The 21,058-nt window shown below is 38.8% G+C and overlaps 2 protein-coding genes across 2 annotated transcripts in view; both read left to right on the forward strand.

Annotated features, from left to right (window-relative positions):
* The first annotated feature begins 281 nt into the window (after nucleotides 1-281).
* LOC146478453 (uncharacterized) overlaps nucleotides 282-21,058 on the forward strand; it is a 29,291-nt gene continuing 8,514 nt past the window's right edge. The window contains exons 1-3 of the mRNA XM_085111984.1: nucleotides 282-407; nucleotides 18,790-18,889; nucleotides 20,060-20,105. Of these exons, the coding sequence (XP_084968110.1) occupies nucleotides 18,833-18,889; nucleotides 20,060-20,105 (103 nt within the window). The 5' untranslated portion in view covers nucleotides 282-407; nucleotides 18,790-18,832. The remainder of the gene's footprint in view (nucleotides 408-18,789; nucleotides 18,890-20,059; nucleotides 20,106-21,058) is intronic.
* LOC146478454 (uncharacterized) lies at nucleotides 6,854-15,208 on the forward strand. The gene is made up of 6 exons (XM_085112014.1): nucleotides 6,854-7,033; nucleotides 7,475-7,653; nucleotides 7,838-8,000; nucleotides 8,534-8,575; nucleotides 14,455-14,637; nucleotides 15,072-15,208. Exons 1-5 carry the CDS (start codon nucleotides 6,986-6,988, stop codon nucleotides 14,536-14,538), a joined length of 516 nt encoding a protein of 171 aa, XP_084968140.1. The 5' UTR covers nucleotides 6,854-6,985; the 3' UTR covers nucleotides 14,539-14,637; nucleotides 15,072-15,208.

Here is a 21,058-nt window from a genome sequence, read left to right on the forward strand (position 1 = left end):
CTGGGTTTGAGCGCTGTCTTCGTAAGTACAAGACACTGAAAACAGGACATACAGGAACTGAAATATCGGAAGTAATAAGAAAACGGAAATGGGTTAAGCTCTTTACCAGACCTTTTTTGGCGGGAAGAGTCGACCAATGACTGACTGACTAATTTATAGCGTTAATGAACCATCTCGCGCGCGATCCCGAGCATCGTGGCTGATTATTATAGAAACGAACAAATGATTCAACATGTTATCCATCAAGGTTTTCGTGTTTGTGACGTTATCAAATAAAGTCTATGAATAGTCCTAGATTTTGTATACTGTTTTCTATCTTGATCCGTACCGTCGTAAAACAACACAACTAAACTGTGTTGAGTTTTATCGTTTCGAAGCAGTCATTTGGGAACAAAAGAAGCTAAAAGGTAACTTATCAGATCGGACGCTATCTGGTGGGCCTTGACGCGTGCATCGACTTGTCGTTTTAAAGTTTTCAGAACAGCTTGTACTGATTGTCGTATTTCGATCGGAATGCGTCAGTTACCGTATTACTGGAAGTGGTACAAAATTTGAATGCTATATAAATGGAAGGAAAGTTTCCACGTATCAATCATGACTCATTTCGGAAAAAAATAGAACAAGTATTGCTTCCACAAAGAAGGCTCTGTCTCTGGCGATGACCGTTAATAGCGCGAAGGCCTAATTTTATAACAATTATAGAAAGAGTCGCATTGCTTGCCACGAACTGGTGAATTAACATTTCTTTTGTCTGCCTTAGTCAGCAATTTTCGCTTCTTCAACTCCTTCCGCACCAGAGAAGAATCATGAAGTTACATCATTTTTGTCTTCTCCTGATGTGGGGCATTTGCCAACAACTATGGGTAAGTTTAGAAATCTGACGAAATCTTTGATTATATACTGACGAACTGGGTCATTTTTTTACAAACAAAGTAATTCACCTCCCTCTGCAAAATCAACCTTTTTATAATCATAATTGACTAAGCAAACCAACTGAAGATAACAAAAGCTGATTATAAATACATTTTTCCCCCTAATATCTTGTTACTAGCGTTACGCCACGTCATCCAAAAGTATTCCCAAATTTTACCGGCGTTAATCTTTGTCAAATGTGGTGGTATTTTATCTCAACTATAATACACTGTATTGTTTCCAAATCAGTCAACGAGCGTGTTCGTAAATCACGGTTTAAATTTTGTTCCTATGTAAGATAGAAAGAACAATCTTGAATATTCATTTTTAAATCTCTTATTGTCTCGGACTAAGTTAGCGTTAACGCAATCATTTAGACTGATTTAGAGGACAAATTCGATCTACTGCAGACAGAACAGACCCTCAAAGAAGGAATCATGAAAATCAGAAATTCTGTAACTTGTATTTTAGTAATTGATTATTAGTAATTGATTATTCAATAGGTAATATATCGTAATTTACCTGACCTCAGTCTAACAATGAAGCTGTCATGCCGGAAGATAAACAACCTGTGAAGGTCTTTTGCGAATGTGCATACATCAATGTTATCTTGCATATATCAATGTTTACCTTTTTACATGAAATTTTGGCGACACTTAAATTAAGCGATTTTGAAAAATCCTTATTTAGCGACACTTTAATTTAGCGATTTTTCGTAAATTCTGGAACATAAGTCACTTAATTTCCGCGATTTCACGAACTGAAACATTGGCGAATTACGGTTTTCAAAACTTTTACGACGACAATGGAACATTTATGTGATAAAATCATAAATGCCAATAGCTTTATTTAAATCAAAATCATACAATGTTCTGAAACTTAATTTTGAACGAAGCAAACGAATTTGCAACTGTAATGTCATATCTTAATGCTGTTCTCACTCATATTAAGGTACATTGTCACACGAAGTCAATCGGCTCCTTGTAAGAGTACCTAGCCATTATTTAGCATTCTAACGACACCGATTAAGCCCGGTAGATTTCTTCAAATGGATCAACAGGTGGTACTGGTTTGTCGCTGTTGTCAATTTCCGTTTGGCCCTCTTCACAGTTCCCTTATTTTTCCGTGGGATTCTCGAGACTGGTACGCTTCGATGGAGCTGCCGCCATCTTGCGCGAGCGTGATCTGGGGAGATTGTCTACCGAGGGGAGCGGGTATTTTTTCGCTCCCCCTCCCCGACTCAATAACCCCCACTCCGGCTCCCCTCGGTAGTTCAGACACTCTCCCCAGATCACGCTCGCTTTTACAAACCAAGATGGCGGCAACTCCCGGAAGCGTAATCCCACGTAAAAATAGCGGGACTGTGAACAGGCTAATTTCCGTGACTCCTGCTTTCTCCCATCCCTTGAGGATACATTTGCTTTCTTCTGCGCCGGTCAGATAGTCGTATGAAGCGAAAAGCCAGCCTGCGTGAATTTCCTCGTGCATTGTGTCAAGGTTTTCATTTAGTCTAGGATTCCACAGCTCTTTATAAACGTACGTGGAAACCACGGAGTCTACATGGGAATGCAAAATTTAATACTAGCGAAGAATCCAATTCAGTTCTCAAGCTGAAATGACTGAAATGTACACGAGACATCCGATACACGTCATATCTGCGTGAAACTGACCAGATGGCGGAATTTGAATTCATATTGTACTCACTTTTATTTAGCGAGGATTTAAAGTCAGGGACACTTAATTTTGGTGCATTTAAATTTAGCGATTTTTTAGAAAAATCGCTAAATTCGCTAATTGAAAGTGTCGCCAAAATTTCATGTAACAAGGTACATTCAATAAATCAAACAACTACAACTGAAACGTGTCCGACATAATGAAGATGTTCGATATACAGCAACAACGAAACGCGTCAGCCACTCATCAGTCTATTCTTCAGAGTTCTTTATTAGTAAACTGGAAGAATCCGAAAGAACTTTGAGTGTTCTAACCACGACAATCGAAGAATCAGTACGCCCAAGAGCTTAACGTTGATCAGCTACCTACACCAATCACATACATACATACTTTATTTATTCCAGAAGCAGACTATATATACAAATAAAACTGAAAACTAAGAAGAAAAGTACTTCTAGAAAGGGAAGTTTAGAGGTTAGCCCTATGCGAAAACACCCTCAATATAAATAAAAAGAAAAATAAATATACATAAATCAAGATCTTTACAATCAAATATTTAAACACATTTTGAGCTTACATTTAAAATGCTGAAAGCTACCAGCTTCCACTACGTCGACTATTAGGCATCTTGAAAAAGCTAAGATGTCACTTGGAGGGAGTTGTAGAAGAATGTGAGAGGGATGCTGATTGGTTTTAGGAGTCGACTTCTGAACCTATTCTGATATCGATAACGAGGAACAGGGAAGTTGAAAGACCAAGATTAGAACTTGTTCAAGAGTGAGTAGGAAATTTTACATGGAAAGGCAGGGTTTAGATGGGTTGATGTTGCCAGAATCCTTGGTATTTCAGAGGGAACTGTCCCAGAGAGTAGCATCTCGATACTGAAGGCTGTGTTTAACTGCCTCAGACAGTAGTAGAATTGGTTCAAAAAAGAAAATAGTGTAAAAAAAAAAAAGCAACTTAAATTTTTCCTTTCTTTTTTACAGGTTGTCCAGGGATGTTCTTCAAACTGCACCATAATTGAACCCGGAAGTAAGCTAGCTAAAGCTATAGATTTCTTAAACGATTTTTCCTTCTGAAGATTTAGTAGTCAGAGCGGTTTTCAATTGAGTGTGGTAAAACCAAAACCAAGGCACTCATTCTGACCAATCACAACAGACGTAGACAACGTAATGAACCAATCCATCAGAAATCAAGCTCGGGAAAACGCGTGCGAGCAAGGCACGATTGGTTCTCGATTTGAGTCTCGTTGCAGGGTTCATACGGGTTGTGGAAAGCCTGGGAAGTCATGGAATTTTGCAATTTCGTTTCCCTGCCTGATAAGTCATAGATTTTAATTGTGGGTCATGGAGAGTTATTGAAAATGATGTTCATGGAAAAAATTCATCAAGAATGAATTCTTTTAGGGAATAAAAAAGGAAGAAGATGAACAATTAAAAAAACCCGAAAAGGGACCGAGAAACAAATTATCACCCAGAAGAATATCACTGCGCATTTTAAGACTAAAATTATGCGAACGCTTTGTCATGGAAAGTTTGAACAGGTCATGGTAAGTCATGGATTTTTAAGAGCCCAAAAAAGTACAAACCCTGTCGTTTGTTGAAAATTAAAGTGGCACGAGTTTCCCTAACCAAGACAATTGCCAAATTACTTGCTACGGTCAATTGAAAACCGCTCCATTAATGAATGAGAGGCCATTGCTGTTGATATACGTAACTTAAGCAGCTGCGGAAAGAGAGGCTGAAAAAAACTAAATGAAATAATACATGAAGAACAACATTAAATCTTTCATCCGCACTTTACATGTACGATATTTCGTACATTCACTTCCATGCATCCATCTTCCACGGATATATACAGTGTACTACGAGCATCAGCACAAATGACCATCTCCTATTTGGCTTGATAGCTCAGTTGGTTGAGCAGTGCGCGGCGTAATGAGCTCAAATCCCGACAAATTATCAAAAATATATCAGTTACTTTTCTATCGATATCAGGTATTCCGACAGTGCAATTTACCTAAATGGATAGATGACAACAAAATACACATTTAGAATATTACTTTTAGTGAGAACTCGCAAAGTTTCTGCGGTACTCGATAAAATTGAACTGAGACGATCGAAATTTTTCTTATCCTGACAGCCAGTGGATTTGAATGCAACGGTGCAACAATCAACTTCTGCAAGAGATTTGCCTCTTCGTGGAAAGTATATCGCCTCGATTCGGATGAGTTACATTTGTCTGATTGCAAGCAAGAAAAAGGTCCTCTACCCAGCGACGACCTCTTGTTGTTTGTCAGTAGAGGAAAGCCGGACAACTATGGCAAGTACGAGATAGTAACGGCGAAGTTGGTTACCTCAAAAACTGACAAAAAAGGGTAAGAATGTTCAATTATACTACTTTGTTAATCCAAAAATTTGCTGGAAAATATACATAGAGTGTATCCTACTTCCTATTTTACGGGTCAAGTAAAATCACCCTAAAAAATAGAATGGTAATTGCTTTGCCAAGAAAGTACACGAACAAAATTTCACTTAAAGATCTTAAAGAACTTTCACTTAAAGATCGCTGTCACTTATTTTTAGTGAACCTTTGGATATCAATCAATCATAGTTGTATCAATAGAAATATTAAAATAATGGTTCAGTATTATTAACAATTTGCTCTACGAGTATACATAAGCTAGTATTTGTTATCTTTCGCTGCGGATGGCTTGGATGGAAATGGATTTTTCAAGTTCTTCCTGTGAGTTCTGGAGAAATGGCTACATACAGATTTATAGTTTGCTTTTCATTCGAAAAAATCAGTTAATGCTTCCTCCCCTGTACTCTACGAACAATTTCATGTTAGAGAAAGGTTCTATGCCTTAAACATTTTAGTAGCTTTGATCAAAATAAAGCAAAAATCTCGGTGACAGTACCCTTGAAGGTAAAGGTTTACATTACGTCATACAAGTTATTACCTTAATTTTGGTGGCATCTATTCTAGGATGTCTGTTTGCCATGTTACCTTGGAGAAGCCAATCAACATGTTTCTCGTGAGAGACCAACACACCTGTTTGATCGCCCAAACGTTTCCGTATTTTGGTAAAGTGTCCTTGCGCAACAAATGCGTCCTGACTTGTGATGGGCAAAACGATGGACTGGCAGGAATCCTGGCTTTCAGGGCAAGGAATTTAGCCATCGATCATACCTCTAAAATAGAAATGTCCGGAAAAGGTAACTTTTAACTCACATTAACTGTTCAGACATGTTACACACCCGCACCTTTCTTTTTGGGTGGCAACTGCTTGTTTCCGGCGTGGGTGTGAGATTTTTATATTTTTATAGTGCGACGTTGTTTTTCTAAGCGTTATTCTTGATACACATTTTCAATTGAAAGGTTGTGATTTGACAAGCTTGTTTGATCATTTTATTAAAGTTTTGCTTTTCGACTTCCGACCTGCTGTAGATATGTGGGCGCACCTTAAACAGCGGCACCCAGCGAGAAAATCATTTCAGGCCCTTAATGATGTTTGTACCGTATCGACTAGGTTTCTGGTCGTCCGCGCCCCAGACGCCCTTCCATTGCTGTCTATCCGATATCAAACCCTTGAGACCCTGTTTGGCTGCACCTGAATGTGACAAAGCGTCTTGAGAACCACAGGTGGAAGGTCCTTTACGAACTTTTGCCTGAGGTTCTGGCACTAGAACTCTGAAACCCTAACCCTACATCAAACCATGTTCGGCTACATTTTGCGCATATTAAAAATCGCTGTGGGTTTGCGTCCACATGTATACAGCGGATTCTTGCGTATCGGAATCTTGCATAAAATGATCAAACAAAGAAAACTTTTTTTCTCGTTGTCTCCTTTCATTCAAATCAATTCATCTATACCATCCAACCGTCCAAAGCGACCACGACTTGGGAAGCTTTTCACTAGTAAGAAGCAAAAAGATTTGCCAGCTAGCAATTCTACGTCCGAGAGCTTCTTTGTTTCTTCTTCTTCTTCTTCTTCTTCTTCTTCTTCTTCTTCTTCTTCTTCTTCTTCTTCTTCTTCTTCTTCTTCTTCTTCCTCTTCTTCTTCTTCTTCTTTTTACCGTTCTTGTATCGATTTTTACCCCTCCTTCCAGTCAACTATTGGAGCTTCTACAGCTCTTTTAATTGTCAAGAGATAACTAATCCCCTGATATGAAGTTTGAAGTTTGAAGTTTATTTGCCTTTCTTTCTAATGCTTGTGTAGTAGCTTACCGTTCTGTTTTTGTAACTTCTCAATTCCTTTCAGGATATCGTGGGGGTGCTGGAGGAGACAATCGAGGGGGAGGGGGTCACGGCGGCGAAACGTTCTTTTGTCCTGCAAAGGAACCAAATATGGGCAAAGGAGGAGACATTTCGGTCGCCTCATGGACAACGAGCAAAAATGGAATCGGAGGGGGAGGGGCTGGGGATGGACCTACTTCGCACAAAGGTATAAGCTGTATTAACAATGGTAGCGAAACTACAACAAAAATATTTTCAAATTGTTCTGTATTGTCGTTTGTTTTAAATAGCACAATGCATATCAGAGTCAAGAAATTACCTGAGCTGAAGTACAAAAGTTGAGACAGGTAGAATAATTTTGGCGCTCTCCTGAGAAAAAAAAAGATACGAAATAGGCGTATGCTAATCCGGCCACCCCGTCATAATTCACTTCTATAAGGTTGTGGTTAATTCATGTATTTTAAAAATTTACTTAAACCTTCCAAAAAGATACTAAATATGTTTTGATAACTTTGATTTAAGAAGAAAAAGATCAACCTATAGAATGACCAAGACTCGGGTTTCTTTCGGAAATGCCATTGTTTTTTAGTCCTGTGATCTTTTCCTTAAATGAAAAACTGATACTAACACTAGCACGCCATCATTTTAGGCTCCAAAGGAGGCCCTGGAGGCTACAACGCTGGGGGAGGAGGAGCAGACTCTACTCAAAACGGTGACGATGGAGCAGCTGGTGGAGGAGGTGGCGGACATTTCTCTGGCGGTGGGGGAGGTGGTGGGGGAAGCGGTTGCAGAGGGCAAGAAGGCGGGCATGGAGGAAAGGCTGGAAAAGTACTCTTTACTTGCTCTCATGCTCTTTTAACGTTATTTAGATCTTTTTAATGAGTCCTTCCGTTTTTCAATATGAGCTATAAATCACAACAAATAACATTAGGACACAACTGACCAATCTGAATCACGGCAACTGTGTTACACCATTCATTGAAATCTCAATCTCTCTTTGGTTGCTTATCAGATTGGAACATACGCTGGGGGTGGTGGCGAGTCCAATTGTCGGGGTGGTAATGGAGGCGATGGCGGAAAACCAGGAAGCTATCCTGTTAACAAAGGTCCATATTGTTATGACAAAACTGCACAAGGAGGGAATGCGGGCTCAGCTAAAAGGGGTGGTGGAGGAGGTACCAGATATATAATTCGTAACAACGTATTGATTTAGTTAACAATAAGAGACTGACGTCTCGGTCTCTTGCTAACACCCATGTATAAAAGGAGAGGGAGACAGTAAACGGTCTTTTTGATTAAAGTACAGTTATAGCTAACATTACAATCTTTATGCAATATGAATATTCCAAATATCTTTTCAAATAAAACAAGAGGATGGGTGGTAAAAAACGGTATCATCCTCAGAATTTTCATTCACTATCCAGTTTCGAGACAGGCTGGAACTCAGTGCAAATGATGAATTAACTCTACAGTGTATGTTAAAGTGCTCTAAAGTGAAGCCATGAATTTCCTACTGAGCGTTAGCCCTAGTAAGGAAATGGGAGATCGCACGATCGCCTCGTGCGAACTTCCATTTCCTTACCAGAGCTAAGTTAACTCTCTGATCCGTCATTTGCGTCCTTAGTGCTAACAACACAAAATTCATTTGAAAGTTAGTGTAATTGACGTGAATTCAATTGTTTATTCAGTGTTTATCTTATTTTTTAAGGCGATTCTTGTGGCAATCACTACGGCGGTGGAGGAGGAGGAGGTAGCAGTTATTTCTTAATGGAGGAAGCTTTCCTAGATTTATTAAAGGCACACCATCGGACATTTTAACGGCTAACTATTCAAGACTGAAGAGGTTCAAAACAAATACAGTCAACTCTTGCCTTGCGGACACCTCGCTATTACCGACACCCCGATAATACAGACAGAAGCTAAATCCAGGGGAAAAATAGAGTACAGACATTTGACTAAAATAAATTCCCGCTATTAATATTACGGACTTTCGCCATTAAGGACACTAACTCGCGGTCTCGATGGTGTCCGCAATAAAGGGAGTTACTTTATCATGTTTATCATAAATTATACCCGTGACATAGGGCAATATTTGGCTGAAGGTTTGACCAATTTTCTCTTATAATTTCCTTTGATAGGAAAGAATTAATATATTGAAAAAAGGATCTAGTCATCAATATTATTTCTTTGTTACGTTTTTCCCCCGCTTTACCTTTTCTCACGGTCAGTTATCTTTTCAAGGTTTTCAAATGATCCAAAACTGTGTCATGAGTCCTGCAGCTCTCATTGATTAGTAATCGAAGTTTTGCCTTTTATGTCCAAATTAGCTGAGGTGTAAATGTAAGCGCCAAGAAAATTGGTGATTGGTGAGTCATGAATGCGTTTTTGTGTTATTACAAATGACAATCTAACCTACCTGTTTGGCCATGCCATGGAAAGCTCACTCACACTTAATCAGCAAATAGGTGACGCATCCAGCTTGACTGTCATAACTCTGACATTGATATATTGCTGTTCATAATCCATCGATTCGGGATGGTGTGCCTTTGAAAAATCCAGGTAAGGTCGGTAGGCATCCTTAAAAGTTGTGCTTATTTTAAACTTCTTTTCAACTCGTGAATGCGCGCAGGCGCAATAAACGAGTTATAGCGATAGCTGACAATCTCGTTCCCAGAGGCTACGTTCCTTTTGGTCAGCATTAAGGAAGCAAGACCTCTGGGCTAATCAATGTCAAAATCCAGCAAATCGAAATCTGATTGGATATTACATCTTACCGGAAGCGTCTTTGAATCGGAGGTTTTAAAACAAGAAAAGAAATAGACTGTCAAAGATATCAAAACAAAAACCGCCATAGAATCAAAATGCAACTAAATTTTCATGCGCTCCTTATTTTTTGCAGTGAGTAAACACGAAAAAGATAACAAGTCAAATCACATGACTAAACGGAAACGGCGCGAAAACCTTTGCGATATGTTGCAGCGTTTGACAAAGCTGGATGACAGTTGACACGCTTGCGCCGGTCGAGTTAACGATGGACCTCACAACTTTCGGAAAAACTCCTCTAATTATCGACTCTGAAATGTGGTTCATAGTCAATGCTGGCTGTTTAAAATCGTTCTCAACATTGTCTAAGCAGATAAGAGTTTAACAGCCTTGCTCGTGCTGTTGAAGGAGCTGAAAGAAGCAAATTCGAAATCCATTCGCAACACAGAGTCTGCGAGTTGATCTGACTAAAGCAGAATTTATTGAAGAGTACTTTGTTGAACAGGAACAGATATTCTATCAGCAGCCCAGCAGAAACATAATTAAACTTGAACAAGGAAAACCAACGGCCTTTGTTACCACTGCGTTAAAAGCGGAGTATTCAAGAATGTGTGGCCCAAAAAGTTGTTCAGAAAGCAGACGGACAGAATAGAATGGAATAGCGATCGTGGTCACTCTTTACACAACAGTTCATTTGCGAGCTTTGTAAGTTTGCAGCTTATAGGACTGGTAAACCACATCGAGAGCAGGTAAAATATATTTTTTTTCAGGGTGAGTTTCTTAAGCTTGCACTGAGTGTGCGAATTGAAAAAAAAATTGCAGCCCTCGATCTTTCTGATAAGCTTAGATTTTCAAGTTGCTGGTTATTTCGGTTGACTCTTTTACAGATTTGTGTCTTGTTATTAAATATACTTCTGCCATTTTATTGTATTTATTCTGGGATCATGGTATCTAGGTAAGCAAAAGCTGATCTTGTGAAATCTATCGTTTGTAAATTTTACAGCGGAAAAAATTAAGCTTACGTTTGTAAACATTTGTTGGTATTTGTCGTCGACGACAATCAGGTTAGGAACGATATCTTGCTGAAGTTTCTCGAATGTTGTTTGAAAATCTTTACCCGGTTTTAGTTAATTAGGTTAAAGCTTATATAACCTCCGACCTGGCTCTATTTTCGTTTCACTATTAACTTTACCGTGGTGCCATGAAAAAACTTGGCTATCTCATACTGTGTAGGCTGCGTATATTCACCCCCACCCCAGTGTTAAAAACCTACATTTTACAGGCGAAAAACAAGCTTAATTTAACTCCAAATGAGTAAAATACAACAAAGGTTTCTAATCGCCATAACATAACCTATATATGTTTTTTTGCCCCTGCCTATGGAAAACGTTTGGTTTTCTAAAACAACCCGACAATGTGCAAAATTAATTTGTCGCGGTTGAGAGAAGCAAATGGCCGACAAACCCAGATTTTACGCAGCCTTTGTTTTGGTTGTTTTGTTATTAAGGACGTCTCACGTGAATAACAATCACTGACAAACGGGAGGAATGGAGGTTGTCACCTTTTTCACTCGTTTTCTTGGCCTTTGATGTTTTTTACCAGAGGCTGTCTTCCTCTCGGTCAGCAGTATCCCCCTTTACACCGGAAGCAGGATCCTTGCTTCCGGTTTCTGATTAGCCCAGAGCTCGTGGACGTGTGGCCACCGTTGGCCTAAAACGCGCGCGGGCTCTGGGGACGAGATTGGATAGCTGACTGTTGACTTGGTTGGTTGGTCGGTTCTGTCGTTAACTTTCGGGCGTGCGCAGTAAATGAGTTTTAAATTCAATTAGTGGAAAAAACACGCGAACATTTTTTGTTCACACACTAAAAATTAAAGTGTATTATTACACCAAAAAAAGTGTAAAATCCTTGCCAGCCCCGGCAGCCTTTTTTGGTGTGTATTATTACACACAGTCCAACAGTGTAGTTTAACACTTAAAGGGATTGTATAATTACACTCAAAATGGTGTAATAAGGGTGTTATACTACTTTGCAAGGTGTAAAATTACACATCAAAGTAGTGTAATGAAAGCGAGAAAGAAGGGTAATATTACACCAAATAATGGTGTGCTGACGTTGCCAGCATCGGTAGACGTTTTTTGATTCGTAATTCTATACGTAAATCACAATGTAAAATTACACACCAAGTGGTCGTAATTTTCCCCTGAATTAAGTGTAATCGTTGCAGTTTACAACCATATTATGTGTAAAATTACACAAGCGCCTGGTAAACCTTTGCAGTGCTGGCTACGACGTATTATAGCGTTGATTTACACCTTACGCCTTGTGTAAAATTACTCTGATTCATGGACTATAAAACAAAACAAAAACAAAAAAGAAAGGAAAAAGAAAAAAAAAAAACAACAGAAGCTTGGTCTTGAATCACCAGAATTTTTCTTCTTCTTTAATTTCTGAGCGTACATGTATGACTAATTATATCTCTTAACTGATTAAAATTGTTCCAGCAATAACGACAAGACCGAAGGAACAAGATGATTAAAAATTTTCAAATCTATAAGGCATTTTCAAAATTCTTTATAGAAGACATTTCTATACGCGCCGCACACTTCAGTGCTAAATAACCTTGTTAGCATTCAACCAGATATTTTGAAACATTAAGTACATGCAACTCATTAGCCGTACTTTATTCACCTTTACTTGACAATCACAAAGCAGGCAAAGAAGCTGGGAAGGAAAAAACCCTACGAAACGTGGCTTTGTTCATGTTGAAAACAAGAGAATGTAACAAATTGAGCCAGGCTGCAAGTGTAACCGTTTTTTTCGCTTAATTTTTCCTTACCCTTATTCTTGTTAGTTTTGTAACCAAAAAATTTAGTGTGAACTTCTAGGTATTTTCCCCCTTGTGTAAACCAGACTTCAGTGGTTTGGTGTTCTATTTAACAGTTTTAAGACTGGCATAACATGTTCAAAAAATTATGTCAGAATCTGTGTTATTTTACACTTTGGGAGAATAAAACTACCCTCACAGAACTGTAAATTTACCCTGCTATTGGTGTAAAAGTAAACTTCAGATTTGTGTATTGTGTTACAATTTAAAATAAGTGTAAAAATACACTTTACACTGTGTATTATTCCCAAAAAAATACATATGTTTTTTTACACTGAAACGTGGTGTAAAATTACCCAAGAACTGGTGTAACATTACATTGTAATTTTAGTGTAACAGTTAACACTAAAAAGAAGTGTAATTTTACATTTTCCCCTTTGTAATAAAACACTTTAATTTTTAGTGTGCACGGCGCATTAGGATATTCTTATTCAATATGTAGAGAATAATTTGACGATCATTTAGTGCAAGAATGGAGATTTTTCGTTAAATCTGAGCAAAGTTACAAGTGTTTTCAGTTTTTCAGAAAGTCCGGGGTCGTAAACTCAATTAGTGAAAAAAAAAGTGAAATTTTTTTCACGACGCATCAGAATTCTCTTATTCATTCTGTAGAGAATAACTTGACAATCATTTTAGTGTAAGAATGGAGATTTTTCGTTGAATCTGAGCAAAGTTATAGGTTTTCCGTTTTTTTCCACAAAGTGCAGCGTCTTCTAAGTTAAAAATAATTTAATTCAGAAATAATTTAATTAAAAAATAATTTAATTTAAAAGTAATTGTCGGCATGGACTTTGAATAAACAAGACGCTTTTTAGAGCTTTTACCTTTAGCGCTAGTGGCCTTATTTATTGTAGGCCTCACCGATTTTTTTTAACCTGTCCTCCCTTCGCGATTGAAATAACTGAATCGTTTTAGTCAGAAAGAATGCGTGATATTGCGTTGCGCAACTTGAAATTTTGCCGCCAGAAAATGTCTTCAGCTGAAAGAAGCACTCTTATTAACTGAAAAGTTCACTGCTAATCATAACTTTTAGCATACATGAAAACTCGACATCTTACATCATATTCTTCCTTCTCATACAAAAGTACTACATCAAGTAGATTAGTTTGCTAAAAAAAACTAGTTTTGCTGTCAGTTTTCACGCGAAAGCGGAACGTGCTATGTCACGCATCAGTGACGTCGTAAACAAAATTATGCAAATTTCTGGTGAAATAAACACTTTAAGATCTTGTCAGCTTTCATAGAGGTTTCAAAGGGAAAAAATGTTTCATTTTCGCAATTTACAACTGGTAATTTATGGGAAAGCAACGCGGTCGATAAATAATTCTTATTTAGCAAGAGCTTGTCATATTTCATTATTTTTATTTGAGGATTGCGGGCACTGAACTCCAAAGGAAAAATTTCACGCATTTATGTTGGGCATGAAATGTAATGCGATACTTTGTTGAACAGATTTCCCTTTGTGAGATCGGCTTGAAAAACACAAATCTACCTGGAATTTAAAAAAAATTTTGCCCTACAGTAATTTTGTAATTTTAATTCCCAAAAAAACTTCACTTGACCATCGGGCAAGTGATGGTCAGAATCCACCAGCCCGATCGCAAAATCCAGTAGCCCCGGACTATCGGACACAAATTTGCATGACGTAGCTGCACATGGCGCGCTTCTATGAACTTTGAATAAAAAAACACGTGATTTTTTTCAATTTTCTTATTCAATCTGTAGAGAATAATTTGACAATCATTTTTATAGTACAAGAATGGTTATTTTTCGTTACATAATCGGGCAAAGATATAATTTCTTTTAGCTTTCAAGGAAGTTTCCGTAGCCGTCTAAATTTCAATTACTGATGTGTCATCTGCCTTCACGAGTTGGCTCTCAGGAGCCTTTGATTTATATGATGGTCGATTTATTACTAGCAAAAAACCCCATAATATCAGGCGAAAGTCTTTCAATAAGATGTAACTGTTTTGCTATAGGTGGACTGCAATTCGGCAGCACTGCATTTGAGTCACGCCTCAGTTACGGTGGGGGTGGTGGTGGAGGCGGAGGTAGCGCTATGAGCGACGACCGCAACCCAGGGGGGAGAGGAGGAAATGGAGGCGGTTTGGTGTATTTGCAGATCGACGAACTGTCGCTGAATGGAAAGATTCTAGCAGGAGGTGAGATTATATTTAAGATTCCAGTCTATATGGTTGTTTGTATCGGGGTATGGCCATTAACCAAGGATCATTCACTCTGAGCATTGAGCATGCGTACAGGCGTTCGAATCAAATACCTTCCCACCCACTAGGTAAAGATGCGGGAAACAAAAGATCCTTGGAGCAGGAAATTCAGTAGGTTATTTTGTAACTGACGATGCTTCTAATAACCGCCGAAACATATTTTCCAAACTAAAAAAGCGTTGTTTATTTCCTTAAACTGTTTCTACCTCTACATTTGGTGATACCGACAACATACCGAGCTTTTTCTGAAATCCAGCTTCAATGCGCCAGTAATGAAGAATTCTAGCATAAAATGTAATACTCTCCTTACGATCAATACACAGATAATAATCTCAAATAATTCTCATTCTAGTTTTCTTTCCTCTGACCAGGTCAAGCTGGCCAGTGTTTGAACAGAAAGGCTCATAGATCTGCCCCTGGGGGAAGCGGTGCTGGTGGGAGTGTGGTCATTATAACCAAGAAACTCCACGGAAATCCCAGGGGTAAAATCTCCACCTCCGGAGGGAGCCCCGTAAAATGTGCGCTCGGCACTGGCGGAGGTAAGCTCTATTTGGTAATAATATTAATGTGTTAGTCCTATAATTATGTCACTTCGGTAATTCATGCCGTAGAAGACTGTGAGAAAACTCAGTGATATTCAGTGGACTTCAATTAACATTTCTCTGCCGAATTTTTTTTCTTAGCTTATAAAATGGGGTCCTTATGTAATTATGACGCATATGCCCAATTACAATTTAATTAACGAGATCTCGAGCAAAGGAAATCTCAACCATGCAGTAATATAATATAGCTTTCAACTATCAGGGTAGACAAACTTTTAGCCGTTATCCGACTAACTAATCAGGTGACAAGCATAACACCGCTCAAATGTTAACCATCACTCTGATAGCGAAAGTAATTTTTACTGTAAACCATTTCGCTTAAAAGGGCAAAAACGCCAATAATGACCAAATTCTTTTTCTCTTCAGGCGGAGGCGGTGGTGTTGGACGCTGGGTTGTGAAAGAAGGTCAAACCATCCACCAGGGCTGAAACCCAGAAAAGCTCAACTGAGCAGGAGCAGCAAGTTTTAGTTTGTAGCTGTTAGCTCCTCGTGTGTGGGTATCGCTTGTCCAAGGACGCAGTATCTGCCTGATAGAATAAAGGAGGATGCTTAACTCATCAAATAACTGACTTGTCTCTTGTTAATTTTAAAAATGACTCGGTTGGTGGGGGGGGGGGGGGGGAGGCGGGGGGATTTGATATGTTCGATCAGTGTTAATTGGCAACCAATTTTTGACAGACAGTTTTTTTGCAGAAAATGGAAAATCTTTTTTTAAAATAAAGAAAATTACTTTTCTTACTTTAAGGTGACTCCATACAGTAATTTGGCGCCCGGCGACTGGGTACTAAAATGGAGTGAGCGCGCGCAGTTTTCTAACTGATGCATGAATTTTCATTATGCTGGCGCGCGAAACAAGGCCAGTTTTAGCCTGAATGAAAAGTAAGGATATCTTGAGGGGGTTTTCAACGGTGAATGTTCTAAAATTTGGCTCAATGTTAGGATTTTGCTGGTATTTGTACTCCAAAAAATCTTAGGGAGAATTGTAAACGGACAACTGCAATAAATAGTTAAAACGAAAATTGCAGAAATTGACCAAACGTATGTACAGAATATGACTTAACGAGGAGATACTTTGGAGTTTCTTTGTTCTTTACACAAAAAATAGCGAAATTTTACCTTGCGAATTTTGGACAAACCCGTCTTGAAACTAGCTAAGAGTAAAGGAATCAACAGATGTGTCATCCACAGGCTGCCATGAAAACAGGGTCCACGAGTTGAAACGGTGTTTTTAGCAAAGCAAAAGGACGTAGGTACTCGGACCTATGTTTGAACCCAGATACTTTAACACGTTGAAGGAACCAGAACATCAAAAAATATATATATCACTACCAGCAAAAACTGAAGAAATGGTATAGAGCCACCTTAACTTTTATGTTTTAGCTCATATCACTGTTCCTTTATTGCTTTTGATTACTTTTCGTTCAATTTCGGCGCTTTCCTGAAGTTTTGGGGAAATCCAGTAAAACAAGATGCTGGATTCAAGATTGACGCCTTTTGACAACCATGACGTAATTTCTACGTCATTCCACACCATCATTTCCCGTTGTCGACCTCAAAGGAAACATCTTTGAACGTACTATCCATCCTCAAACCCTCATTGTTATAGATTTAACACTTGCGAAGTTATGGAGGGGGCAGAATCCGCCCCCCCCCCCCCCCCCTCCCAAGGCCTCAGAAGACAAAAGAAAAGCCCGGTCTAGTTCGATTGAGTTCGATTAATTAATTTCATTAACGAACAGTTCGAGTTGTTACGTCGGGGCGTAAGAGATAATCAAATTTTACTTCATTTTAGATCAACCAACCGACAAGAAACTTGCTGCACTGTGCTTGTGACTAACGCGTTTGCAACCAGGAAGGACCAAGAAACGTGCAATGAGTACTAATGGGGAATGGACATGACAACATAATCAAACCTAGCTCGAGCTGATGATGGTTTAACAATGTCCCATGGCATTGCGTGATCTGTCGCCATGTTTGTACAATTTTGTGTTTTCCTATTCCGAAGTGTTTTGCGTGGTTTGCAGGTCAAGTTGAAGCGATTCCGAGGAGTTTGAGTTTCATCGGCTCAGACGGCTATCTCTCTTCCGGTATGCATATTAGCTGTACAGTGCTCGTCACGCTCCACCGATGCATTACACGTTAAACTGTCGCCTCGGTTTCCTCTAGACTTCAAGCCAAAGCCCTGTCGATGTGGTCATCGAGGCGCGCAGAGTCGAGTTATAATTACCGTTGGAAGTTTCGGATACTGACGACGAGATTAAATTAAATTAAATTAAATTGACTTGCAATCAGCTAGGGTTTTGATTTGTAGGATCAGTTCTATCCATAGACATAAAATGACATGCTGCGGTCCGTTTAGATGGTGAAGAGAGCGCCAGAAGCCACGTGAAGGGGCACGCCTCAGCTACAAGTTTAAAGTGTTGCTCTCGCTCGACCGAAGATTTCGCTTAACTTTTCTCTATATCTTAATCGACAGAGGCTCGTCGATAAATAAACAAAATTGCATGACTTTCCTGCAAACGAGTTGAACGAGTTGCTCTGAGCTGTCAAAATTTTGCTTAGCACCGTTCTTGTCAAAATGAAAGAGAGTTTAAGGCAAAACTAAGGGGACAAAATCTTTTGGAAGAATTCATAAAGGTTAGTAAATAAACTTGAATCAAAGTTCACGTTAACCCAGGATAAGTTTAATCGGCCTATGAACAACTGGGTTTGAGCGCTGTCTTTGTAAGTACACTGCAAACAGGACATACAGGAACTGAAATATCGGAAGTAATAAGAAAACGGAAATGGGTTAAACTCTTTACCAGGCCTTTTTGGCAGGAAGAGTCGACCACTGACTGACTGACTAATTTATAGCGTTAATGAACCATCCCGCGCGCGATCCCGAGTATCGTGGCTGATTATTATAGAAACGAACAAATGATTCAACATGTTATCCATCAAGGTTTTCGTGTTTGTGACGTTATAAAATAAAGTCTATGAATAGTCCTAGATTTGTACTGTTTTCCGTCTTGATCCATGCATACGGGCGTAAAATAACACAACTAAACTGTGTTAAGTTTTATCGTTTCAAAGCAGCCATTTTGCCTGTGAAAGAAGCTAAAAGTAACTTATCAGATCGGACGCTATCAGGTGGGCCTTGACGCGTGCATCGACTTGTCGTTTTAAATTTTTCAGAACAGCTTGTAGTGACTGTCGTATTTCTCTCGGAATGCGTTAGTTACCATGTTATTGGAAGTGGTAAAAAATTTGATTCCCGGCTATATAAATGGAAGGAAAGTTTCCACGTATCTATAGCTATCCTTACTCTTTTCGAAAACAAAAATTCAGTAGCACAAGTATTGCTTCTACAAGGAAGGCTCTGTCTCTGGCGATGACCGTTAATAGCTCGAAGGCCTAATTTTTTAACAATTCATTCGGTCTAGAAAGAGTCGCATTGCTTGCATGCCACGAACTGCTGAATTAACATTTGTTTTCTCTACCCTAGTCGACAATTTTCGCTTCTTCAACTTCCGCACCAGAGAAGAATCATGAAGTTACATCATTTTTGTCTTCTACTGATGTGGGTCATTTGCCAACAACTATGGGTAAGTTAAGAAATCATTGACGAATTCTTTGATTATATACTGACGAACTGGGTCATTTTTTTACAAACAAAGTAATTCATCTCCCTCTGCAAAATCATCCTTTTTATAATCATAATTGACTAAGCAAACCAACTGAAGATATCAAATGCTGATTATAAATACATTTTTCCCACTAGTATCTTATTACTTTCGTTACGCCACGTCATCCAAAAGTATTCCCAAATTTTACAGGCGCAGATTAATCTCAGTCAAATGTGGTGGTATTTTAGCCCAACTATAATACACTGTATTGCTTCTAAATCAGTTAACGAGCGTGTACGTAAATCACGTTTTGAATTTTGCTGCTATGAAAGGTAGAAAGAACAATCTTGAATATTCATTTAATCTCTTATTGACTCGGATTAAGCTAGCGTTAACGCAGTCATTGAGAGGACAAGATCGATCTACTGCAGACAGAACAGACCCCCGAAGAAGGAATTCTAGGGTATTATAAAAATCAGAAATTTCGTAAACTGTATTTTCGTAATTGCATGCGCCAACGGCGATTATTCAATAAGTAATATATCGTTATTTACCTAACCTCAGTCTAACTTCAATGCTGTCATGCCGGAAAATAAACACCCTGTGAAGTGCCTTTTGCGAATGTGCATACATTAATGTTATCTTGCATAATCAATGTTATGTACATTCAATGACATAAATCAAACAACTACAACTGAAACGTGTCTGACATAATTAAAAGATGTTCGATATACAGCAACAACGAAACGCGTCAGCCACTCATCAGTCTATTCTTCAGAGTTCTTTATTCGTAAACTGGAAGAATCCGAAGGAACTTTAACTGTTCTAACCACGAGAATTGAAGAATCAGTACGCACACTAAAGAGCTTTGCGTAGATCGGCTACCTACACCAGCTACGTTGACTACTAGGCATCTTGAACAAGCTAAGATGTCACTTGGAGGGAGTTGCAGAAGAATGTGAGAGGGATGCTGATTGGTTTGAGGAGTCGGCAACTGAACCTATTCTGATATCGATGGCGAGGAACGGGCCGGGGAAGTTGAAAGACCAAGGTTAAGAACTTGCTCAAGACCAGTAGGAAACTTTAAATGGAGAGGCAGGGGGTTTTTTTTTTTAATTTTAATCTAAACTTTTCCTTTGTTTTCTATAGGTTGTCCAGGGATGTTCTTCAAACTGCACCATAATTGAACCCGGAAGTAAGCTGGCTAAAGCTATAGATTTCTTTAACGAGTTTTCCTTCTGAAGATTTAGTAGTCAGAGAGGTTTTCGATTGAGTGTCGTAAACTCAAAACAGAAGTAGGCAGCGTAATGAACCAATCCATCAGAATTCAAAGTACATGCATGCAACAGGCGCCAAGCGTGGAAAAACGCGTGCGAGCAAGGCACGCGTGCGTTTATACGGGTTTATAGGGATCGTGGAAATCCTGGGAAGTCATGGAATTTTGTAATTTCGTTTCTCTGCCTGAAAAGTCATAGATTTTAATTGGGGTCATGCAAAGTTATTGAAAATGATGTTTATGGAAAATTTCACTCAGAAAGAATTCTTCTAGGGAATAAAAGAGGAGGAATATGAATAATTGAAAAACCTGAAAAGGGACCGGGAAACAAATTTTCACTCAGAAGAATAACACTGCGCATTTTGAGACTAAAAATATGTGAACGATTTGTCATGGAAAATTTGAAAAGGTCATGGTAAGTCATGGACTTTTAAGAGCCCAAAAAAGTACAAACCATGTCGTTTGTTGAAAATTAAAGGGGTGCGAGTTTCCCCAACCAATCACTTAACCAAAACAAAGGCAATTGCCAAATTACTTGCGACGGTCAATTGAAAACCACTCCATTAATGTAATTAATGTTTGTAGCTTAAGCAGCTGAGAAAAGAGAGGCTGAAAAAAAATTCGCAGAACAACATTAAATCTTTCATCTGCCCTTTACATGTACGATATTTCGTACATTCACTTCCATGCATCCATCTTCCACGGACATATACAGTGTATTACGAGCATCGGCACAAAATGACCAGTTCCTTTTTTGCTTGATAGCTCAGTTGGTTGAGTAGTGCACCGGCATCCCAGCGTAATGGGTTCAATTAATCCTGATAAACTGTCAATTTCATTGCAGGTTCCCATTCCATTCAGACATAAAAACT

Source organism: Pavona decussata, unplaced genomic scaffold (assembly GCF_977016875.1).
Source record: "Pavona decussata unplaced genomic scaffold, jaPavDecu1.1 SCAFFOLD_64, whole genome shotgun sequence".
Classification (NCBI taxonomy): domain Eukaryota; kingdom Metazoa; phylum Cnidaria; class Anthozoa; order Scleractinia; family Agariciidae; genus Pavona; species Pavona decussata.